The 25,983-nt window shown below is 43.2% G+C and overlaps 1 protein-coding gene across 1 annotated transcript in view; it reads right to left on the bottom strand.

Annotated features, from left to right (window-relative positions):
• LOC143810255 (scavenger receptor cysteine-rich domain-containing group B protein-like) overlaps positions 1-25,983 on the bottom strand; it is a 108,813-nt gene that overhangs the window by 69,728 nt on the left and 13,102 nt on the right. The window contains exon 2 of the mRNA XM_077293124.1: positions 22,567-22,703. Within this exon, the coding sequence (XP_077149239.1) occupies positions 22,567-22,624 (58 nt within the window). The 5' untranslated portion in view covers positions 22,625-22,703. The remainder of the gene's footprint in view (positions 1-22,566; positions 22,704-25,983) is intronic.

The following is a 25,983-nucleotide window of genomic DNA, read 5'->3' as shown; positions in this document are numbered from 1 at the left end:
GGTTTGTCTGGGAAACAAACACCCTCCTCCCAGTACCTTCCTAACTTTAAGGCCATGTGCACACGTTCAGTATTTTTCGCGTTTTTTCGCTATAAAAACGTGATAAAAACGCGAAAAAAACGCTAACATATGCCTCCTATTATTTACAGTGTATTCCGCATTTTTTGTGCAAATGTTGCATTTTTTTCCGCGAAGAAATCGCATCGCGGAAAAAAAAGCAACATGTTCATTAAAAATGCGGAATTGCGGGGATTCCGCACACCTAGGAATGCATTGATCTGCTTACTTCCCGCACGGGGCTGTGCACACCATGCGGGAAGTAAGCAGATCATGTGCGGTTGGTACCCAGGGTGGAGGAGAGGAGACTCTCCTCCATGGACTGGGCACCATATAATTGGCAAAAAAAAAAGAATTAAAATAAAAAATAGTGATATACTCACCTTCGATGGCCCCGGAGTCTTCCCGCCTCTCATCGGTGCATGCTGCCACTTCGGTTCCTATAGCTGGTGTGCGGTGAAGGACCTGCGATGACGTCGCGGTCTTGTGATTGGTCGCGAGACCGGTCATGTGACCGCTCATGTGACCGCGACGTCATGGAAGGTCCTGCACACACACACCATCTATAGGAACGGACGCTGCTGAGGAGATCAGCTGTCTGCAGGTGAGTATAACCATTTTTTTTTTTTTTTAATTACTTTTAAACATTCTATCTTTTACTATAGATGCTGCATAGGCTGCATCTATAGTAAAAAGTTGGTCACACTTGTCAAACACTATGTTTGACTAGTGTGACCAACCTGTCAGTTTTCCAAGCGATGCTACAGATCGCTTGGAAAACTTTAGCATTCTTGTTAAATATTAATTATTGAATTATTCTTAAATCTCAATCCTGTACCGAGCATATTGCTTCTTGCTTACGTTACAAAAGCTATATATATATAGGAGCTCAGAGCATAAGTCAACGCCTTATAAAGGGTAACACGTGGTCTTTAGACACATATATAAACACAGCTCTTAGGAGGGTGGGGGTCTTCTTCTGATCACGTGGGGGCTGTCACCTCCTGCCTCTATCATCATTCTCCATGGATGTCTGAGAAGGAAGGAACAACAGCTGCTAGCTGCCATCATGACCTTCAAACTTCACACAGACAGACTGCTTTTACCATCAAAACTTTGGGGAAGATGAGTATAAGTGCTGATCTCTACACATGGACAATCTGTTCGTAACTATTTTCATCTGTTTTATGTTTTTGCTGCAAAGTGATTTTTCTGTGGACAATCAATAAACCACTATACTTTTTATGAGAATATGACGACATTTTTCTTTTAAGAATAACACACCTGGTTAAGTCCTGATTTAAATAAATGTGCAAAATAAGCATATTTAACATTGGCGAAGCCAGCCAGTTTTGATTTTTTGTGCTATTTTTGCGTGAATTTCCTTCATTCTTGCACACGGGGGGACGACGGAAGAGAGTTCGCTAGATTTTGTGCAAGTTTTCAGGAATTCCACTTCAAAATTTCAAGTCACAAAGATCTCAGAAGAACCTAAGACTAATGGACTCTAACAGGTGTCAGTTGAATTGACAAGTAGTAGGAGTACTACAAGTGCCGGACGTTCTGAAAATAGACGTGCTGAAGTTCAGAGCCCAGCATTGTTTAACAAAGGAGCTACAACTACAAGCTGAGATTTCAAGGTAAGACAAATGGATTTGATTAATTCATATGCTAAATCAAGTCAGATAGAATTTGTAAGTTTGTACAGATCTAGTGTAGAAATATTTTGGCTTTCTTTATTTGCAGAATGCAGAATCGCAAATTTAAAGTTAGATTCTAAGCTAGTATCTAGGAAAAAAGAAAAAGAGCAACTGAAAAATATATTACATATGGTTAATGTATTTCATGAGTTTGTTACAGATAAGTCCAAAAAAGATTGTGTAGAAAGAATTTCTAAGGAAATGGAAATTAATGATGTTCCCAAGATTGACTGTAATGTAAAGAGTGAGGAAGATGAAGATGTGACGCACGTGTCTGTAATGGCCACTCAAGGTGACCTTGACTTTGTGCCTCATGATGAAAAACAAGATGGAGGACACGTAGGAGACCTGACAACTGACAAAGATGATGTACGAGGGACAGATGTGGAAGGGCCACTAAAAATAGAAGACGGCTCAGAGGCCCAACTCCAAATTAAATCTAGGAAGACTTTGTTAAAATTATGTAAAATCATTCCTGCATATGATGACAAAATTGATGTGTGCAGAAATTCAGAGATTTTTGAAAGTTTTGCCGATAAGTATGATCTGACTAATCAGGAGAAAAATAAATTGTTTAAAATTTGGCTACCAGTAAGTTTCTCCAGAAAATTCTCATTAAAAATGCAGGATGAAGAATTCCATGAAGAAATGACTGATGTAGAAAGATTAAAAATTTTGATATTTTGTGGATTAAAAGAAAATTATCCAGATCTTGATATTCTTCTAAAATTGAGGATTGGCCGGAAAGAATGTACTTTTACCTTCATGTCTATTTTTGAAAGGGTTTACAGGATGATCAGTACTAATTCCAGTAAAAAATCAATGATAAATTGTTTTGTAAACAAATTTCGATTCCTAAATCCTGTATCTCGTGTTATTGCGTCACAGAAAGGTTCTTTATATGAATGTGCGCAATCCCTTGATTTTTCTAGAAAACATGAGAATCTTGAAAGGAAAACAAATCATACTAAGGTTTTTGAACCAAGCAGAATTATATCTCGTCAGAAGCCAAAATCAAAATCTCCAAAACTGAACCAAAATCAAATCTATGAAGAACGAAGAAAATTACATATTTGCTACAAACCCTATGAGTCTTCCACTGAAGCTGCACTGAAAGGGTTAAAAGCTGAAGGGTCAGATCTCCCTGTAAAGATGGCGGAAATTGACAGATGGAAACGGGTGAGTATCCCAGGGGGTGAACTGAACACTCCATTATCGCAGCTCTTCAACTTCAAAGAGTCCATAGGGTTAAAAATGACCTTGTTAAATAGAGCTTTCCAACAGATTATTGACAGAGAGGTAAATTTTGGGTTAGGAATTGGCTAAAAATGTAATCATATTATATGATGTGTAGATGAGATATACAATGTGTTATTTATTAATATGTAATTATTTTATACAATATATTTCTGCAGTTACATATATATATATTAATATAGTATACAGTAAATACTGTAGCATATTTATATAAGTAGAGATTATAGTAACTGTATTTTTATATGTATAGTGAAATAATTAGAATTTACTCCAGTAATAATACTTAGAATTACATTAATTACATATATTAAATATATACATATGTATAACATTTAAATTATTTTGTTTTTAAATAAATATGAAATTAACCTTTATCTTTTATTCTTCCTTAAAGCTTTCATTTCAAAACAGGAATTGAACAAAAAACCTTTTTACATGAATTTATGTTTTATTTACACAGGAAGCTATAATAACTGCATGATTGTATATATTTAACACTTAAAGATAAATAATATATAACTAACAATCTAAAATTTGTGTATTGTAATTTTTGTTCTAAAACTTGTTTTTTCCTTTGCATGGAAATAATGTAGTTTTTTTCCTTCACTGCATGGCGCGACAGGTCACACTCTTGTTTCAATTTAAAGCTGTAAAAAGAAGTTTTAGAAGTTCCAGGCCCTGTACCAGAAATAGCGGTGGAACAGATGCCCTTGTTTCTTATAGATGAGTCCTATCCATAGGTTAGAACATAGTGTTACTGTAGATAATAATTGGGGGAATATTCAAATAAATATTAGAATACTAAATTTAATAGTATACAATGCGCATTGATTGATAATTAGGACACAATATTTTGGGTTAATATACATGTTCTTTGTATGTGAAATATGTATTGTCAACTTCTACGTATATGTGAGTCACTGTTTGAATGACAGATGACAGATGAGCAGCTGCTAAGTGCACTTAACGTAGGAGTGAATATAACGTGGAGAGTGGAATGTATGGTATGTGAGAGGCCTCATGACTTATGGTATGTGGAGAGAAAGAAAAAAAAACCTTGTGTGTAAGAGAAATAAGATTTAGTTAAATCATTAGAATAGTAAGATATATTTAAATATTATTTACTCAATATATATATATTTCTTTAGTAATTATTATTTCTTGATTTAGTTAATAGTGAATAAGTGCAATCACACATCAATATGGTTTATCAAGAAATCTACATTTAGAACATTTTCCAAATTATAATTTTTTTATATATTTAGTGTATTTTTTGTTGATTACATAAATGGATACCCATTTTCAAACAAATATATGGCACAAGCTGATATGACAATTATAAAGTAATTATTTTTTAATTTTGGTTTTTACAAATTTATTTTTTTCATAAAATAATATTTTTTGGTATTAAGGGGGAAATGTGTTTTGATCCAGATTACATCATCACATTTCATCAATACCTCCTCTTCTCACATTTTAAGAAAGAAGAACTATTAATAAGGTACTATTGGGTATAAGAACATTAAGTATTATAAAAGTCATTTTTTTTCTCTAATGAAGGATATTATATGCAAAGTTGCATAATTGAATGCAGGGGTGCATTCGTGCACTATTATTCGTGTACTTTTTTTCAAAGAATATTTTTTTTCTAAGTATGACGCAGTTATAACATGGCAGAATATAACAAGCATCTCTCTTCTCTTCAATACAGGTAAACATATCATTCATTCCCTGAACTGAACTATCCTGCATGTCTATTGCTCCATTCCCTGACAGCAAGCGGCTTGGATGGTATCTGATTCATTCTATCTTCGGCATTGAATCCTGCATATAGCTATATATGTTAGTCATCCTATTATGCATTTGTTTGTGTTTATAGATATTTAACTCACTTTTGCTTGTCCCTATGTAGAGAGATCACATAACTTTTTTCAAAGGGGTTTATGATCCATGCAGACCTGGACATTTGTTTATCTGATCACTACATTTATTGTGTCCTGCTGTCTGAACTGAGTTAGATTGATTGGTAACAAGAGGGGGAGAAACACCCTTTTCCAAAGAAAAAAAAAAAAAAAATGAGATCTAAGAGCTAGCCGTCTATAAATGTGGACATAACTTGGGGATGCATTCATGCAGGGGTGCATTCGTGCACTATTATTCATGTACTTTTTTTCAAAGTATATTTTTTTTCTAAGTATTCGGCAGTTATAACATGGCAGTTGGGCAGGAGACAGGTAAGACAATCTAAACCTACTCCCTATTCACTTGAAACAGAACAAATACTCACCATATGTATCTGTATAATCTATATCCTGGCTGCTGCATTCACTCACTGCCCTTGCATAAACTCTTTAAACTCCATCCATATCGGCCCCTCTGTCCTTGCCTCTCCTATGTATAGCACTCATGCTCTGTTCACATTGCTTAACAGCGCAGATCCATTCAGTCCCATCATCCAACACAAGAGACGCTCTCACAAATCACTTAACCATCTGCTCACTCTTTCTATCCTCCTTCTAGTCGCTGGAGACATCTCTCCAAACCCCGGCCCCCCATGTTATAGCCAGTCAAACCTCCCAACTGCTACACCCAGAAACCCCTCTAACCTTATTAATATTCCATGCATGCCTTCTGTCTCTTTCAATTGTGCTCTTTGGAATTCTCGCTCTGTGTGTAATAAACTCTCCTTCACCCATGATTACTTCCTTTCTAAGGCTCTTAATCTCCTGGCTCTTACTGAAACCTGGATCCAGCAGTCAGACACCACCGCTGCTGCTGCTCTCTCCTATGGTGGACTACACTTTTCTCATACCCCAAGATCAGACAACAGAGCAGGTGGAGGCGTTGGTCTGCTCCTTTCACCCAAATGTACCTTCCAAGTTATTCCCCAAGTACCCTCACTTGTATTCCCTTCCTTTGAGGTCCATGCTGTCAGACTCTACGTCCCCTTCTCCATGCGAGTGGCGGTGGTGTATCGTCCTCCTGGCCCCTCTCATCAGTTCCTGGATCACTTTGCCACCTGGCTTCCACACTTTCTCTCCTGTGACACTCCCACCCTTATCATGGGTGATTTCAACATCCCCATTGCTTCTCCCCTTTCCCCGTCTGCTTCTCACCTTTTATCTCTAACCTCCTCTTTCGGCCTCTCGCAGCATACTAACTCTCCAACGCATGAAGATGGAAACTCCCTTGACTTGGTCTTCTCCCGGCTTTGCTCAGTGGATGATTTCACAAACTCCCCTCTCCCGCTCTCTGACCACAACCTTCTTTCATTCTCTATCAAGAACTGCCATCCCGCTCAGGTCACCCCCACTTTCCACACTTATAGAAACATACAGGCCATTAACACCCAGAAACTTATGAAGAACTTGCAGTCCTCATTGGTCCCAATCTCCTCCATCTCATGTCCTGATTCTGCTCTGAACCATTACAATGAAACCCTGCAAAATGCCCTGGATGAAGCTGCTCCTCCTATACATAGAGCAACTCGACATAGACGGTGACAACCGTGGCACACGTTGCAAACACGCTTCCTGCAGCGATGCTCCAGGTGCGCCGAACGTCTGTGGAGAAAATCTAATCTACCCGAAGATTTCATCCATTATAAGTTCATGCTAAAAACATACAACTCTGCCCTTCACCTCTCCAAACAAACCTATTTCAACACCCTCATCATCTCACTGTCCAATAACCCTAAACGTCTCTTCGATACTTTCCAGTCCCTACTCAACCCAAGAGAGCAGGCCCCAACCACAGATCTCCGCGCTGAAGATCTGGCCAATTACTTCAAAGAAAAAATTGACCACATTCGCCAGGAAATCATCTCCCAATCTCTTCATACCAGGCACTGTCCTCCCTCCCCCACTGCATCTAGTTCACTCTCTGACTTTGAACCAGTTACAGAAGAAGAAGTAAGCAGGCTCCTTGCATCTTCTCGCCCGACCACTCGCACCAGTGACCCCATTCCATCACATCTCCTCCAGTCCCTTTCCCCGGCTGTCACCTCTCACATAACAAAAATATTCAACCTTTCCCTCACTTCCGGTATTTTTCCCTCCTCATTTAAGCATGCCATCATACATCCATTACTTAAAAAACCCTTCCTCGACCAAAACTGTGCCGCTAATTATAGACCTGTCTCTAATCTTCCCTTCATCTCTAAACTCCTGGAACGCCTGGTCCACTCCCGTCTTACCCGCTATCTCTCAGATAACTCTCTTCTTGACCCTCTTCAATCTGGTTTCCGCTCTTTACACTCTACTGAAACTGCCCTCACTAAAGTCTCTAATGACCTACTAACAGCTAAATCTAATGGTCACTGCTCCATGCTAATTCTCTTGGATCTTTCCGCAGCATTCGACACTGTGGATCATCAGCTCCTCCTCACTATGCTCCGCTCCATCGGCATCAAGGACACCGTTCTCTCCTGGTTCTCCTCCTATCTCTCTGATCGATCCTTCACTGTATGTTTTGCTGGTTCCTCCTCCTCTCACCTTCCCCTTACTGTTGGGGTTCCTCAAGGATCAGTCCTAGGCCCCCTCCTCTTCTCTTTGTATACTGCCCCTATTGGACAAACAATCAGTAGATTTGGTTTCCAGTACCATCTCTATGCTGACGACACCCAATTATACACCTCTTCTCCTGCTTTCACTCCGACCTTCTTAGAAAACACCAGTGATTGTCTTACTGCTGTCTCTAACATCATGTCCTCCCTCTATCTGAAACTGAACCTGTCAAAAACTGAACTCCTCGTGTTCTCTCCCTCTACTAACCTACCTTTGCCTGACATTGCCATCTCCGTGTGTGGTTCCACCATTACTCCAAAGCAACATGCCCGCTGCCTTGGGGTTATCCTTGATTCCGAGCTTTCATTCACCCCCCACATCCGATCACTGGCTCACTCTTCTTATTTGCATCTCAAAAACATTTCTAGAATTCGCCCTTTTCTTACTTTCGACTCTGCAAAAACTCTTACTGTTTCTCTTATTCATTCCCGTCTGGACTATTGTAACTCTCTACTAATCGGCCTCCCTCTTACCAAACTCTCCCCACTCCAATCTGTCCTGAATGCTGCTGCCAGGATCATATTCCTCACCAACCGTTACACCGATGCCTCTACCTTGTGCCAGTCATTACACTGGCTACCCATCCACTCCAGAATCCAGTACAAAACTACTACCCTCATCCACAAAGCACTCCATGGCTCAGCACCACCCTACATCTCCTCTCTGGTCTCAGTCTACCACCCTACCCGTGCCCTCCGCTCCGCTAATGACCTCAGGTTAGCATCCTCAATAATCAGAACCTCCCACTCCCGTCTCCAAGACTTTACACGTGCTGCGCCGATTCTTTGGAATGCACTACCTAGGTTAATACGATTAATCCCCAATCCCCACAGTTTTAAGCGTGCCCTAAAAACGCATTTGTTCAGACTGGCCTACCGCCTCAACGCATTAACCTAACTATCCCTGTGTGGCCTATTAAAAATAGAAAAAACAAAACAAAACACATAATCAGGTTCCTTGCATCGTGTTCTGATACACTTTATGCAGTTAATAGCCTCTGTGTCTGTACTGCTACATACTTAGGCTGATAACTGGTTCATGCAGCTTTACATGAACACCGATCCTTACACTATGGCTGGTCCAAATAACTAAAGCAATTGTTACCATCCACCTCTCGTGTCTCCCCTTTTCTGTTATGCTGTAATGTCTATTGTCTGTACAAGTCCCCTCTATAAGTTGTAAAGCGCTGCGGAATATGTTGGCGCTATATAAATAAAAATTATTATATTATTATTATAATTTCAATATTTTGGTAATCCAAGGTTATGACAACATCTAAATGATGGATATATTAAGGAATGTGTTATTGAGACATAACCTCTGCATTTATCTTCAACATATAAAGGCCTTATTTTTATTTTTATTCTCATTTTTCATTTTTCACTTTTTCTTATTTTTATCTTTATTTTATTCTTTTTTATTTTTCATTTTTCACTTTTTCTTCAATTTTTATTCTTAATTTTTATTTTTTATCTCAAGAAAAATAAAAATCAATATTTAATAAAGTAATGTCTAATACAAGAATATTGCTTTATCAAATATAATGATCATATGGTTTCATTATATAAGAAGTGTTTCAATTCTGAGTTAAATACAATAATTCTTTCATTCATTTATTCATATATATATATATCCTTATTTTGGTTCATGGCTACACATTCTTACATATTATTGGCTATAGTTTATTAATAAAGTTTTAGTAATATCAGCTCTTGTTACATAAAAGACACACTGACATCTATGGGTTCAAAAAGAAATTACACCTATGACATAAAAATATCCTATCACATGAAGAATATGGTTAATAATATATTATCATTATTATTATTATTATTATTAGTATTATTATTATTATTATATTTTTCCAAATATGAATTCCATATTAATATAATTTAATAATTATATGGATATTATTGATTGCTATGGTAAGCTATGATATTATAGGTTAGGAAAATTACCAGATTTGGTATAGAATAGGGAATGAAGACTTCAATCAAGACACCGAAAGTTACGTTAATAAAGACTTTGTATATTTTTATATTCAATTAAAAGTTAGAAGAAGAAAAAGCCGTTATCCAGAAGTTCCACAAGGTAACAATGCTATGATTTCTGAGTAATAATAGACTGTGTCAAATACAATTCATGTCATCACACAAAACTACAGCATCCATCACTGACAAGTATGAGTACAGTATCCTACCTGCCAACCACGGAGAGGACGATGATCCTACGATGCTAAGATGAACTGTGTTATTACATTCCAGTGGTTTCCTATCACCTATAAGACTTCCATGAAAGCTGGTGAACAATCAGGTAATTGTCAGGACGCTACAACCCTGACATGTGTCCTGTGCACTAAAGACTGGTTATGGTGCTATGTTTAGCAGGGAAGAGTCAATTTAACCCTTGCTGTGCCGACCAAAGACATCACACCTGTTCCAAGACCAGTGCGGATGATATGGAGATTCCAGAAATATCCAAGGCGAGCCAATGTAAGTCCAGGTCTCTAAAGGTGGCATTGCACAGATATTAAAGGTACATCTCATCTATGAACTTTGTTTTCTTATCAACATTTGAATTTATGGACTTTGATTGACACATAGTCTCTACAATATCTACATGCTATCATCTATTTCAAAATAATTATAATAAAGATTGTTTTAAAAAAGAACCAAGGAGAAGACATCAAGATGAAGACCAGATGACATCAGATGACATCAGACCTGAGATGCTTCAAGTAGATATAGGGAAGTATAATTATATATTTTATATAGATATTAGTCACGGCTTACCATAACATGAATTTACATATCATTATATTATTGAGTACTTATAACAATATTATTATTGATATTATGAACACTAAATTATTTTGCCAAAGAAGAAGAAAAGAAAGAAGATTTTATTAATATATTTAATTTGAGGGTTCCAATCAATGAATGTCTGTCACCCTCAAAAGGGGGAATTGTTAAATATTAATTATTGAATTATTCTTAAATCTCAATCCTGTACCGAGCATATTGCTTCTTGCTAACGTTACAAAAGCTATATATATAGGAGCTCAGAGCATAAGTCAACGCCTTATAAAGGGTAACACGTGGTCTTTAGACACATATATAAACACAGCTCTTAGGAGGGTGGGGGTCTTCTTCTGATCACGTGGGGGCTGTCACCTCCTGCCTCTATCATCATTCTCCATGGATGTCCGAGAAGGAAGGAAAGACAGCTGCTAGCTGCCATCATGACCTTCAAACTTCACACAGACAGACTGCTTTTACCATCCAAACTTTGGGGAAGATGAGTATAAGTGCTGATCTCTACACATGGACAATCTGTTCGTAACTATTTTCATCTGTTTTATGTTTTTGCTGCAAAGTGATTTTTCCGTGGACAATCAATAAACCACTATACTTTTTATGAGAATATGACATTTTTCTTTTAAGAATAACGCACCTAGTTAAGTCCTGATTTAAATAAATGTGCAAAATAAGCATATTTAACAATTCTGCAAGCTAATTTCGCTTGCAAAATGCTAAAAAAACGCGGAAAAAAAACGGGAAAAAAAACGCAAAAAAAAAATGCGGATTTCTTGCAGAAAATTTCCGGTTTTCTTCAGGAAATTTCTGCAAGAAATCCTGACGTGTGCACATACCCTAAAGGCTGTGTGAAACCTGAGAAGCCTCTTGTGCTGCAGAGCTGCAGGAGATCAGATATCAGGGTTTTGGCTTCTCCGGCTCATTGCCCCTGAATGCCTCACACCTTTGACTTTTAGTATTTGCTGTTTTTATTCATCCCAATTGTTTTTTTAGCTTGTTTTATGAATAGCTAGTGCTAAATTTGTGGATTTGTCATAGAAGGTTGTGTTAGAAATAAGAGTGTGCTTCTCAGGCACATTGCGCCCTAACACATATTCTCTCTTGCTTCAGCTTTTCTTCAGAAATGGCGAGGAGAATATTTGACTTGTCCAATGCCCTTCATGTTGAGCAAGTGCAAAATATACTGCTTGCTGATGAGACAGACCCCTTACAGCAAGAAGATTTAGGGGAAGAAAGTGACATTGATTCAGAAGACGATGTGGAAGAATGTCCAGATGTGTCTGATACATATCAAGATGGAGAGAGTGAGGAGGATGCTCAAGACATAGAAACAGATTACTTTTCTGGTTAATAAACATTTTTTTTTCAACATGATTATGTATATTCTCATTTATTACATTCCTATTAAGGTAACTGATCACTTTTAGAGCATTGAAATTTTTAAAAAAGGAAAATATAGCCAATTTTCTAGCCTGTGCCGGACAGGCGCAATGCCCCTAAACTCGTTATGGAACATATTGCCCCTGATGGAGGGTTAAGCAGAAGAAAGAACAGGTATAAGCAGTAGAAGGATCATGTATATTCAGAAGAAGGGTAGGTATGTGCAGAAGAAGGGGCAGGCATGATCATGTTAAGGGTCATGTATGAGCAGCAGAAGGTAGATAGGAGCAGAAGAAGGGGCAGGCATGAGCAAAAAAAAAAGGGTCATGTGCGAGCAGGAAAAGGGTAAGTATGAGTAGGGAAAGGGCCAGGTATGAGCACGAGAAGGAGCAGAAATAAGCATGAGAAGGGGCAGAAATAGCAGGAGAAGAGTCATGTATGAGCAGGGAAAGAGTCAGGTATTAGCAGGAGAAGGGTCAGATATGTGTAGGAGGGGGATGAGGTATGAGCAGGAGAAGGGTCAGATACAGTATATGCAAGTGAAGGGCAGGCATGAGCAGGAGAAGAGGCAAGTATGAGAAGATGTCTATGAGCAGAAGGATCAGGTATGAACAGGAGAAGGAAAAGGGAAATGCAGCTATGAGCAGTAGAATGAGCAAGTATGAGAAGCAGTCTATGAGCAGGGGAAGGGACATGTATGAGCAGAAGAAGAGACAGGCATGAGCAGGATAAGGGTCAGAAATGAACATGAAAGGGGTCAGATATGAGCATGAGGAGGGTCAGGAATGTGCAGAAGGGTCATGTTTGAGCAGGAGAAAGGACATGTATGAGCAGAAGAAAAAGCAGGCATGAGCAGGAGAAGGGTCAGAAATGAGCATGAGAAGGGTGAGGAATGTGCAGAAGAGTAATGTATGAGCAAGAGAAGGTAGGTAGGAGTAGAAGAAGGGGCAGGCGCGAACATGAGAAAGGTCATGTATGAGCACAAAAAGGGTAACCAAGAGCAGGAGAAGGGCCAGCTATGAGCAGGCGTCAGAGCAGAAATAAGCACAAGAGGGGCAGAAATAAGCAGAAGGGTCAAGTATGAGCAGGAGAAGGATTGGTTATGAGAAGGGTCAGGTATGAGCAGGAGAAGAGTCATGTTTGAGCAGGGGAAGAGTCATGTATGAGCAGGGGAAGGGTCAGATATGAGCTGGAGAAGGGGCAAGTATGAGAAGACATCTATGAGCAGCAGAAGGGTCAGATATGAGCAGGAGAAGGAAAAGGGATATGCAGGAGAATAGGTGAAGAGCAGGTATGAGTAGGAGAAGCGGCTAGTATGAAAGGCAGTCTATGAGCAGGAGATGGGTCAAGTAGGAGCAGAAAAATGGACAGGTATTAGCAAAAGAAGGGCAGGTAGAAGAAGAGTCAGGGATAAGCAGGAGAAGGACATGTAGGAGATGGGGCAGGTATGAGCAGAAGAATGGACAGGTATGAGCAAGAGAGGTAGAAGAAGAGTCAGGGATAAGCAGGAGAAGGGCATGTAGGAGATGGGGCAGGTATGAGCAGGAGAATGGACAGGTATGAGCAAGAGAGGTAGAAGAAGAGTCAGGGATAAGCAGGAGAAGGGCATGTAGGAGATGGGGCAGGTATGAGCAGGAGAATGGACAGGTATGAGCAAGAGAGGTAGAAGAAGAGTCAGGGATAAGCAGGAGAAGGGCATGTAGGAGATGGGGCAGGTATGAGCAGGAGAATGGACAGGTATGAGCAAGAGAGGTAGAAGAAGAGTCAGGGATAAGCAGGAGAAGGACATGTAGGAGATGGGGCAGGTATGAGCAGAAGAATGGACAGGTATGAGCAAGAGAGGTAGAAGAAGAGTCAGGGATAAGCAGGAGAAGGGCATGTAGGAGATGGGGCAGGTATGAGCAGAAGAATGGACAGGTATGAGCAAGAGAGGTAGAAGAAGAGTCAGGGATAAGCAGGAGAAGGACATGTAGGAGATGGGGCAGGTATGAGCAGAAGAATGGACAGGTATGAAAAGAGAGGTAGAAGAAGAGTCAGGGATAAGCAGGAGAAGGGCATGTAGGAGATGGGGCAGGTATGAGCAGAAGAATGGACAGGTATGAAAAGAGAGGTAGAAGAAGAGTCAGGGATAAGCAGGAGAAGGGCATGTAGGAGATGGGGCAGGTATGAGCAGAAGAATGGACAGGTATGAGCAAGAGAGGTAGAAGAAGAGTCAGGGATAAGCAGGAGAAGGGCATGTAGGAGATGGGGCAGGTATGAGCAGAAGAATGGACAGGTATGAGCAAGAGAGGTAGAAGAAGAGTCAGGGATAAGCAGGAGAAGGACATGTAGGAGATGGGGCAGGTATGAGCAGAAGAATGGACAGGTATGAAAAGAGAGGTAGAAGAAGAGTCAGGGATAAGCAGGAGAAGGGCATGTAGGAGATGGGGCAGGTATGAGCAGAAGAATGGACAGGTATGAGCAAGAGAGGTAGAAGAAGAGTCAGGGATAAGCAGGAGAAGGGCATGTAGGAGATGGGGCAGGTATGAGCAGAAGAATGGACAGGTATGAGCAAGAGAGGTAGAAGAAGAGTCAGGGATAAGCAGGAGAAGGGCATGTAGGAGATGGGGCAGGTATGAGCAGGAGAATGGACAGGTATGAGCAAGAGAGGTAGAAGAAGAGTCAGGGATAAGCAGGAGAAGGGCATGTAGGAGATGGGGCAGGTATGAGCAGGAGAATGGACAGGTATGAGCAAGAGAGGTAGAAGAAGAGTCAGGGATAAGCAGGAGAAGGGCATGTAGGAGATGGGGCAGGTATGAGCAGAAGAATGGACAGGTATGAGCAAGAGAGGTAGAAGAAGAGTCAGGGATAAGCAGGAGAAGGGCATGTAGGAGATGGGGCAGGTATGAGCAGAAGAATGGACAGGTATGAGCAAGAGAGGTAGAAGAAGAGTCAGGGATAAGCAGGAGAAGGGCATGTAGGAGATGGGGCAGGTATGAGCAGAAGAATGGACAGGTATGAAAAGAGAGGTAGAAGAAGAGTCAGGGATAAGCAGGAGAAGGGCATGTAGGAGATGGGGCAGGTATGAGCAGAAGAATGGACAGGTATGAAAAGAGAGGTAGAAGAAGAGTCAGGGATAAGCAGGAGAAGGGCATGTAGGAGATGGGGCAGGTATGAGCAGAAGAATGGACAGGTATGAAAAGAGAGGTAGAAGAAGAGTCAGGGATAAGCAGGAGAAGGGCATGTAGGAGATGGGGCAGGTATGAGCAGGAGAACTGTCAGGTATGAACAAAATAAGGGTCTAAATGAGAAGGGTCAGATATCAGCAGGAGAAGGGCAGGTATGAGCTTTATGAATGGAGTAGTTACACGACAGCAGTAGATGATACTGCGCAGTCTTCCTGTTATCTTGTGTACGGTTGTGGATAACTCTCTTTAACCCCTTAGTGACAGAGCCAATTTGGTACTTAATGACCGAGCCAATTTTTACAATTCTGACCAGTGTCACTTTATGAGGTTATAACTCTGGAACGCTTTATCGGATCCCGCTGATTCTGAGATTGTTTTTTCGTGACATGTTGTACTTCAAGTTAGTGGTAACATTTCTTCGATATTACTTGCGATTATTTATGAAAAAAATGGAAATATGGCGAAAATTTTTAAAATTTTGCAATTTTCAAACTTTGTATTTTTATGCCCTTAAATCAGAGAGATATGTCACAAAAAATAGTTAATAAATAACATTTCTCACATGTCTACTTTACATCAGCACAATTTTGGAAACAATTTTTTTTTTTGTTAGGGAGTTATAAGGGTTAAAAGTTGACCAGCAATTTCTCATTTTTACAACACCATGTTTTTTTTAGGGACCACATCACCTTTGAAGTGATTTTGAGGGGTCTATATGATAGAAAATAACCAAGTGTGACACCATTCTAAAAACTGCACCCCTCAAGCTGCTCAAAACCACATTCAAGAAGTTTATTAACCCTTTACGTACTTCACAGGAACTAAAACAATGTGGAAGAAAAAAATTAACATTTTACTTTTTTTTGCAAACATTTTACTTCAGAACCATTTTTTTTAATTTTCACAAGTGTAAAAACAGAAATTTAACCACAAATTTTGTTGTGCAATTTTTCCTGAGTACGCCGATACCCCATATGTGGAGGTAAACCACTGTTTGGGCGCACCGCAGAGCTTGGAAGTGAAGGAGCACCGTTTGACTGTTTCAATGCAGAATTGGCTGGAATTGAGATCGGACGCCATGTCGCGTTTGGAGAGCCCCTAATGTGCCTAAACAGTGGAAACCCCCCACAAGTGACACCATTTTGGAAACTAGACCCCCCAAGGAACTTATCTAGATGTGTGGTGAGCACTTTGAACCCCCAAGTGCTTCACAGAAGTTTATAACGTAGAGCCGTGAAAATAAAAAATCGCATTTGTTTTCACAAAAATGATTTTTTCGCCCACAAATTCTTATTTTCACAAGGGTAACAGGAGAAATTAGACCACAAAAGTTGTTGTGCAATTTCTCCTGAGTACGTCGATACCCCATATGTGGAGGTAAACCACTGTTTGGGCGCACCGCAGAGCTTGGAAGTGAAGGAGCACCGTTTGACTTTTTCAATGCAGAATTGGCTGGAATTGAGATCGGATGCCATGTCGCGTTTGGAGAGTCCCTGATGTGCCTAAACAGTGGAAACCCCCCACAAGTGATACCATTTTGGAAACTAGACCCCCCAAGGAACTTATCTAGATGTGTGGTGAGCACTTTGAACCCCCAAGTGCTTCACAGAAGTTTATAACGTAGAGCCGTGAAAATAAAAAATCTCATTTTTTCTACAAAAATGATCTTTTTGCCCCCAAATTTTTATTTTCACAAGGGTAACGGGAGAAATTAGACCACAAAAGTTGTTGTGCAATTTCTCCTGAGTACGTCGATACCCCATATATGGGGGTAAACCACTGTTTGGGCGCACCGCAGAGCTTGGAAGTGAAGGAGCACCGTTTGACTTTTTCAATGCAGAATTGGCTGGAATTGAGATCGGATGCCATGTCGCGTTTGGAGAGTCCCTGATGTGCCTAAACAGTGGAAACCCCCCACAAGTGATACCATTTTGGAAACTAGACCCCCCAAGGAACTTATCTAGATGTGTGGTGAGCACTTTGAACCCCCAAGTGCTTCACAGAAGTTTATAACGTAGAGCCGTGAAAATAAAAAATCTCATTTTTTCTACAAAAATGATCTTTTTGCCCCCAAATTTTTATTTTCACAAGGGTAACAGGAGAAATTAGACCACAAAAGTTGTTTTGCAATTTCTCCTGAGTACGTCGATACCCCATATATGGGGGTAAACCACTGTTTGGGCGCACCGCAGAGCTTGGAAGAGAAGGAGTGTCGTTTTACTTTTTCAATGTAGAATTGGCTGGAATTGAGATCGGACGCCATGTCACATTTGGAGAGCCGCTGATGTGCCTAAACAGTAGAGACCCCCCACATATGACACCATTTTGGAAACTAGACCCCTTAAGGAACTTATCTAGATGTGTGGTGAGCACTTTAAACCCCCAGGTGCTTCACAGAAGTTTATAACGTAGAGCCGTGAAAATAAAAAAATCGCATTTTTTCTACAAAAATGATCTTTTTGCCTCCAAATTTTTATTTTACCAAGGGTAACAGGAGAAAATGGACCCCAGAAGCTGTTGTACAATTTGTCTTGAGTACGCCGACACCCCATATGTGGGGGTAAACCACTGTTTGGGCGCATGGCTGAGCTCGGAAGCAAAGGAGCGCCATTTGACTTTTCAATGCAAAATTGACTGGAATTGAGATCGGACGCCATGTCGCGTTTGGAGAGCCCCTGATGTGCCTAAACAGCAGAAACCCCCCAAAAGTGACCCCATTTTGGAAACTAGACCCCCCATGGAACTTATCTAGATGTGTAGTGAGAACTTTGAATGCCCAAGTGCATCACAGAAGTTTATAATGCAGAGTCGTGAAAATAAAAAATATATATTTTTTAACAATAAAGATTTTTTAGCCCCCAAGTTTTTATTTTCACAAGGGTAACAAGAGAAATTGGACCCCAAAAGTTGTTGTCCAATTTGTCCTGAGTATGCTGGTACCCCATATGTGGGGGTAAACCACTGTTTGGGCGCATGGCAGAGCTCGGAAGGGAAGGAGTGCCATTTTGGAATGCAGACTTTGATAGAATTGTCTGCGGGCGTTATGTTGCCTTTGCAGACCCCTAATGTACCTAAACAGTAGAAACCCCCAACAAGTGACCCCATTTTGGAAAATAGACCCCCCAAGGAACTTATCTAGATATGTGGTGAGAACTTTGAATGCCCAAGTGCTTCACAGAAGTTTATAATGCAGAGTAGTGAAAATAAAAAATATTTTTTTTCCCACAAAAAAGATTTTTTTAGCCCCCAAATTTTTATTTTCACAAGGGTAACAAGAGAAATTGGACCCCAAAAGTTGTTGTCCAATTTGTCCTGAGTATGCTGGTACCCCATATGTGGGGGTAAACCACTGTTTGGGCGCATGGCAGAGCTCGGAAGGGAAGGAGTGCCATTTTGGAATGCAGACTTTGATAGAATTGTCTGCGGGCGTTATGTTGCCTTTGCAGACCCCTAATGTACCTAAACAGTAGAAACCCCCAACAAGTGACCCCATTTTGGAAAATAGACCCCCCAAGGAACTTATCTAGATATGTGGTGAGAACTTTGAATGCCCAAGTGCTTCACAGAAGTTTATAATGCAGAGTAGTGAAAATAAAAAATATTTTTTTTCCCACAAAAAAGATTTTTTTAGCCCCCAAATTTTTATTTTCACAAGGGTAACAAGAGAAATTGGACCCCAAAAGTTGTTGTCCAATTTGTCCTGAGTATGCTGGTACCCCATATGTGGGGGTAAACCACTGTTTGGGCGCACGGCAGAGCTCGGAAGGGAAGGAGCGCCATTTTGCAATGCAGACTTTGATAGAATTGTCTGCGGGCGTTATGTTGCGTTTGCAGACCCCTAATGTACCTAAACAGTAGAAACCCCCACAAGTGACCAAATTTTGGAAACTAGACCCCCTAAGGAACTTATCTAGATATGTGGTGAGAACTTTGAAAGCTCAAGTGCTTCACAGAAATTTATAATGCAGAGTAGTGAAAATAAAAAAATATATTTTTTTCCAACAAAAAAGATTTTTAGCCCCCAAGTTTTTATTTTCACAAGGGTAACAGGAGAAATTGGACCCCAAAAGTTGTTGTCCAATTTATCCCGAGTACGCTGATCCCCCATATGTGGGGGTAAACCACTGTTTGGGCGCACGGCAGAGCTCAGAAGGGAGGGAGTACCATTTGACTTTTTTAGCGCAAAATTGGCTGTCGTGTTTGGAGACCCCCTGATGTACCTAAACAGTGGAAACCCCCCAATTCTAACTCCAACCCTAACCCCAACACAGCCCTAACCCTAATCTCAACCCGATCCATAATCCTAATCACAACCCTAACGATAATCACAACCCTAACCCCAAAACAGCCCTAATCTCAACCCTAACCATAACCCTAATCAAAACCCTAAATCCAACACACCCCTAACCCTAATCCCAACCGACGCAAGTGTGAAAGAAGCCTTAGGCTACTTTCAGACATAGCGCATTTTTGAGCGCTATTTTGCGGGCGCTTTTCAAAAATGTGCAATGTCATTTTCGTCTGCCGGCAAAGTGAATGAGAAATTCACTTTGCCGTTCAGACACACCGCAAAAAAACGCGGCGCTTTTGTCTGCAAACACGCCGGCGTAAAAAGAATTGACATGTCAATTCTTTACGCAGCGGCGTGTCTGCGTATCCCCCTAGGGCCCCATATTACCTTCCACACACAGCGCCTTTGTCCTGGGTGTCGGCGTCTTTGTACGGAGGGGTTGACACCCAGGACCGGACGTGACGTCGGACAGGAAGAGGGAAGCCCCCGCCCCCCAGTGAAGCAGCATGGAGTCCTTCTGTGTGTGTGTGTGTGCGTGTGTGTGCGTGTGTGTGCGTGTGTGTGTCCCCATGCGACGCTAGTGCCACCATTGTGCTAAGTCGCCGTATGGGACTACTACTCCCATCCGGTATTAGGATGGGAGAGTTGTCCCTGTGTCCGGCGACTTAGCACAATTGTAAAGTTACACAAAACACCTACACACAATACACATACATGACACACAGTACATACAACATATAACACAGAGTATATACTCACCAACAGCACACTGGTAGGCGAAGCCTTCGATCCTCCAGGAAAAAATCCAAAAATAATAAACCAAATTCATACTCCCTGTCCGCAGAATCCATAAAACGAGTGTCCCACGCCGATCGGCTGCTCTCCGGCGATACACTGCCAGGAGCGAAGCTCCTAGCAGTGTATCGCGTACTGTTCCGGAGTTCAATGACTCCGGCGTCTCGGTTAACAGCAGTACAGCTGCGTTGAACTTTCCCACGCAGCACTGCCGTTAAGCGAGAGTGCCGGGGTCAATGACCGCCGGTAAACTCGCTCGCGCATGCGCAGTGACACACCGACAGGAACTATGGCTCCTGTCAGTGTGTTGCTGCAGCCGTGGAGAGCAGACATATCTCTGGATGTGTCTGTTCTCCATGGAAAATCTTGATACGTGGCACTTAAATATGTGGCAATTAAATACGTGACACGTGGCACTTATACGTGATACGTGTCACTTAAATACGTGGCACTGAAATACGTGATACGTGGCACTTTGATACGTGGCACGTGTCTCTTAAATACGTGGCACGTGAAACTGAAAGATGTGGCACGTGGCACTTTGATACGTGGCACGTGGCACTTTGATACGTGGCACGTGGCACTGAAATATGTGGCACGTGGCACTTTGATACGTGGCACGTGGCACTTTGATACGTGGCACGTGGCACTTTGATACGTGGCACTGAAATGTGTGGCACGTGGCACTTTGATACGTGGCACGTGGCACTTAAATACGTGGCACGTGGCACTGAAATATGTGGCACGTGGCACTTTGATACGTGGCACGTGTCTCTTAAATACGTGGCACGTGGCACTGAAAGATGTGGCACGTGGCACTTTGATACGTGGCACGTGGCACTTTGATACGTGGCACGTGGCACTGAAATATGTGGCACGTGGCACTTTGATACGTGGCACTTTGATACGTGGCACGTGGCACTTTGATACGTGGCACGTGGCACTTTGATACGTGGCACGTGGCACTTTGATACGTGGCACTGAAATATGTGGCACGTGGCACTTTGATACGTGGCACGTGTCACTTAAATACGTGGCACGTGGCACTGAAATATGTGGGACACGTTGCACAAAAAAGTTACATGTAGTTTTTTTTGTGTCGACGGTCCGCCGAAGCACGACGCATCCGTCGCACGACGGATGCGACATGTGGCAATCCGTCGCAATGCGTCGCTAATGCAAGCCAATGGAGAAAAAACGCATCCTGCAAGCACTTTTGCAGGATGCGTTTTTTCTCCAACGACGCATTGCGACGGAAGCCAAAAAACGCTAGTGTGAAAGTAGCCTAACCCTAGCCCTAACCCTAACCCTAAATTTAGCCCCAACCCTAACCCTAACTCTAACCCTAACCCTAACTCTAACCCTAACCCTAACCCTAACCCTAACCCTAATTTTAGCCCCAACTTGTCTTCTCCTGCCGGCCGGCAGATGGCAGCAGATGGCGGGCGCACTGCGCATGCGCCCGCCATGATGAAAAAGCCGGCCGGCAGGAGAAGACAGAAGAGGACCCAGGGACCCCGGGTGAGTATGATAGGGTCCCCGAATCCCCCTATTTCTCTGTCCTCTGATGTGCGATCACATCAGAGGACAGAGAAATAACTGATCGCTTTTTTTTTTTTTTTTTTTTTTGCGGTCGCCGGTAAACTGTTAATTACCGGCGATCGCAAAGCAGGGGTCGGTGCAAATCGACCCCGATCATGTTCTTTGGGGTCTCGGCTACCCCCGGCAGCCGAGACCCCAAAGAACATCCGGGTGCCGGGCGGCGGGCGTACTGCGCGTGCGCCCGCCATTTTTTCCCGGAAAAAAGATGGCGGCGCCCATGGGGAGACACGAGGAGCACCGGGGGAGGTAGGTAAGTATTGGGGGGCTATTGGGGGCCATCGGGGACCACATTTCTCTGTCCTCCGATGTGCGATCACATCGGAGGACAGAGAAATTAAACGGCAAATCGCGTTTTTTTTTTTTTTGTTGCGACCGCCGGTAAACGGTTAATTACCGGCGATCGCAACTCGGGGGTCGGTAAAAACCCCCCGAATCATGTTCTCTGGGGTCTCGGCTACCCTCGGCAACCGAGACCCCAGAGAAAATCCGACTCTGGGGGGCGCTATTCACTTTTTCCACAGCGCCGTTAATTAACGGCGCTGTGGTTTAAGTACCCTTAGCGGCCGCCGTTAAAAGGCGTATCGGCGGTCGTTAAGGGGTTAAGAATCTTTGGATAGGAGATAATTATATTCAGGATTTTATGAGCCTCAGTGTTCTGCACTGGTATAGTGCACATTTAACTGTCTACTGTCATGGCCGCCATCAGTGCTCATGGACACATGTACATTCAGCCACAGCTGTCACTATCTCACTGCCTGTTGCAAATCCTCTCCATGGCCACAAGACGTGCACAAAGCCAGAGAAGCCTTCTGAATTTGCGCGTGGACACTCAGTACCTCTGGTGTTGGTGCAGCACCTGGAATGACCCTGGACGCTTCTAGACCCCTTAAGCCTCAGCCTCTTTGCAAGTCAGCACTGTTACCTGCTGAGACCTACCTTCAATGTGTGCTGTTGTGCCACCAATGATGAGGACGAACCAGGCGAAGACTGACATGGTAGCTGGATCCTCAGCGACTGCCCCACCGCTGTCCAGCCATGTTATACTCCACAGGCTCAGAGGTCCTGTTTACCATCTGGTTAATGTGAGAATGACAAACAGAGCTTTGCTTAGCTGTGATTAAGGAGAACATCTACAATGTGGGCACCCTGTCCTACATAAAAGGCATAAAAACAGAACTGTACCTGAACACAATGATATTAAAGGCAATGTCACTCACACCAGCCTGCCCACATCAGGAGTCCACAGTGGAGGGTTAACATAACAGTTACTCCAAGAACCATACTTATATGTTATCTATGCTGTCACTACCACTGAAGTCATTACTAAACCTTTGCCAGGTAATTGCCAACCATCCCCAAGGTCATTATCAACTACAGGAGCTTCTCACAAAATTAGAACATAACCAAAAAGTTAATTTATTTCAGTTCATCAATACAAAAAGTGAATCTCCTATATTCTATAGCGTCATTACACACAGAGTGATCTATTTCACGTGTTTATTTCTGTTAATGTTGATGAATATGGCTTACAGCCAATGAGAACCCAAAAGTCATTGTCTCAGTAAATTAGAATACTTTATAACACCAGCTTGAAAAATTATTGTAAACTCTGAAATGTTGTTCTACTGAAATATATGTTCAGTAAATGCACTCAATACTTTGTCGGGGCTCCTTTTATATCAATTACTGCATCAATGCGGCGTGGCATGGAGGCGATCAGCCTGTGGCGCTGCTGAGGGGTTATGGAAGCCCAGGTTGCTTTGATAGCAGCCTTCAGCTCGTCTGCATTGTTGGGTCTGGTGTCTCATCGTCCTCTTGACAATACTCCATAGTGTAGTGAAATCTCCACCAGGGGGAGCTGGTGAGGGAAGAGAGTTTAAACACTAAGCGTAACAACACAGCTACGGCACAGGTGTCACAGGTAATGAGACAAGCCAAGGTCATACACAGAGAGGTCAGCACTGTACACGGGCAGTCATGAGAATAGTCAGGGACAAGCAAGAAATCAGAGTCTACTGGGAACGTGGTAACCAAAACGTGAGACGTAAGACAAAGTCAGGGTACAAGCCAGAGTCGAAGCCAATCGGGAGCGTGGTATCAGAAACGGAAAACAAGAGGCGAAGTCCAGAGATCAGATAGAGTCATACACGAGTACAGGCAGTCAGAGGCACAAGGATCACCAATAGCAGAATACAGGTCAGGGGGTTCAAGCTAGGAAGCATGAACTATTGCAACGCCCCAGAGTCCTGTTCATTGCAGTAACGTCGCTCTGCCACTATGGGGAGTGATGTTACGTCTGATTGCACTAAAGGAGTTCACCTGACCAGGTAACACACACACTACACTTCACACTCCGGCCACCAGGGGGAGTGGTTCTATCTAGTAGGCCACTCCTCACACTCTGGTAAAACTGGGGGTTGGACAGGAAGACAGAGAGAAGTAGCTGGGAAGAGCTAGAGAGAGGACCTGTCAGGGATGGGATCCTGACAGATTCCTAAGAAAGGACAAAAAGTGAGAAAACGGGAATACAGCAAAGAGGCGATAGGACCAGAAGGAGTCGTGCTGTAAGATCGAGGCAACATCCTTCTGAGGCGCAAACAGTTGGTGGCCGGAACGCCGAGCAAGTAAGAGACTCTAAGCATTACTGCAAACCACGGCAGGACAGCCAATTATAGGTTGGCTGTCTCACACAAATCACCTAAGCAGACAACGGAGGCAGCTGTGGGAGAGGGGCGACTCTAGGGTCCCGGAAGAACTCCAGGCCTACCCCGTCATACGGGTGCGTCCTACCATATCACCTGGGGGACGGTGAGAACGAACATCAGAGACAGACAGAATCAGTTGTGAGGACTATCCCGGGGTGCTCAGCAGGGAAGGACTACAACACACAGGCGCTAGAAGGTAGACGCTGATTCCCACCTGTTAAGGGGACTCCTGATGTGCCTTCAGACCGGCCAGTCTCAGACAGCCTGGTTAACAGTGCTCTGGATTGGATACCTCGAGACCTTCAGTAAAGAAGTAAAGAGACTGCAACCTGGTGTCCTCGTTATTCACCGCGACCTGCACCGCACCACAACATCATCACATTCTCAACTTTCACTGGACGCCCCTCAGCAGGGTCACGGACCGGGCCTAGCCACCCTGACAACCCCAGAACCGAGACACAGAGGCCCGGTACCAGGTGCCCCTCGGCCCTGCGGCAGTGGGGGCGCTCCAACTTGGCTTCACGAACAGGATGTACTTAAGCCTGAAGAATCAGGTCATGTGTGCTTTGGAACTGTGATTTATTGTGCTTGGACTGTGACTTATTGCAAAGACTGTGCATTGCTAATTGCCGCCAAGAGTTCCCGCCACAATTCGCCATTGCCGCGCACGGAGGGAGGAGCCTTAGCTTCGTGGGCGGAACGAGAAAGCGTGGTAAAGTGCCAACTCCAGAAGAGGAACTCCGACCCCCAGCAGGTTAGTGGGAGGAAGGGACAGCCATGTCCGAGTCGGGAGGAGCGGAGGCGGCGGTTGCAGCCGTGGACACAGGGGCAGCTCCGGTCCCCGCAGCGGACGTAGCCGTGGCCCTAATACCACCACCGGTTGCTGCAGAACCCGCTGCCCCCATCAGCCAGTCGGACACTGCCGCTACCACAAAGGCCATAATGCCCTTCTCTATGCCGTACCTGCCCGGAGCAGCCTGGCTCCCACGATACTCCGGGGAGTCGCATACGTACACTGACTTTAAAGAAGGGATCTGCAGCCTGCTTGAGTTCTATCCCCTAACAGAGCCTCAGAAGGCTCATATGATAATCGGCCAACTCTTTGGGGCGGCTCTGAGAGAAGTGAAGTCCTGGCCCGCCGCGGATAAGGGAACGGCACAGGTTTTTGCAAAGCTTAAAGCCACCTTCGATACCCGTACTGCTACAGAAATTAAACTGACTTTCTATGGATGCAAACAGAGACCGCAGGATAGCTTACGGGACTATGCCCTTAATCTCCAGGAGGCGCTGCGGGCCATTAAGCAGAGTGACCCCGGCAGCATGCAAGATGAGGATAAACTCCTGAAAGAGCGGTTCATTGAGGGGCTCCTGTGCAGTCACCAAAGGGGCCAATTATACTTCTTGGCCATGCAGAATCCAGACTTGACTTTTGCGCAATTCAAGGATAAAGCTATCCAGGTGCTGCAGGAGCGACAGCCTAGCCGTGCAATACCACCCAGGCGTCCCGCTCTCACATACCACCAGGAGGTGGCGCCGGATGCCCCAGTCGCCGCCGAGGCCGACGCCCAGAGTCTAGAGGACGACTCCCCTGCAGGACTCCGCCTCCAGATGCAGGAGCTGACCAAGAGCGTTGCTGCCCTAGCCCAGA

The sequence above is a fragment of the Ranitomeya variabilis genome, chromosome 2 (assembly GCF_051348905.1).
Source record: "Ranitomeya variabilis isolate aRanVar5 chromosome 2, aRanVar5.hap1, whole genome shotgun sequence".
Classification (NCBI taxonomy): Eukaryota; Metazoa; Chordata; class Amphibia; order Anura; family Dendrobatidae; genus Ranitomeya; species Ranitomeya variabilis.
This window is presented reverse-complemented; position numbering and strand designations above follow the sequence as displayed.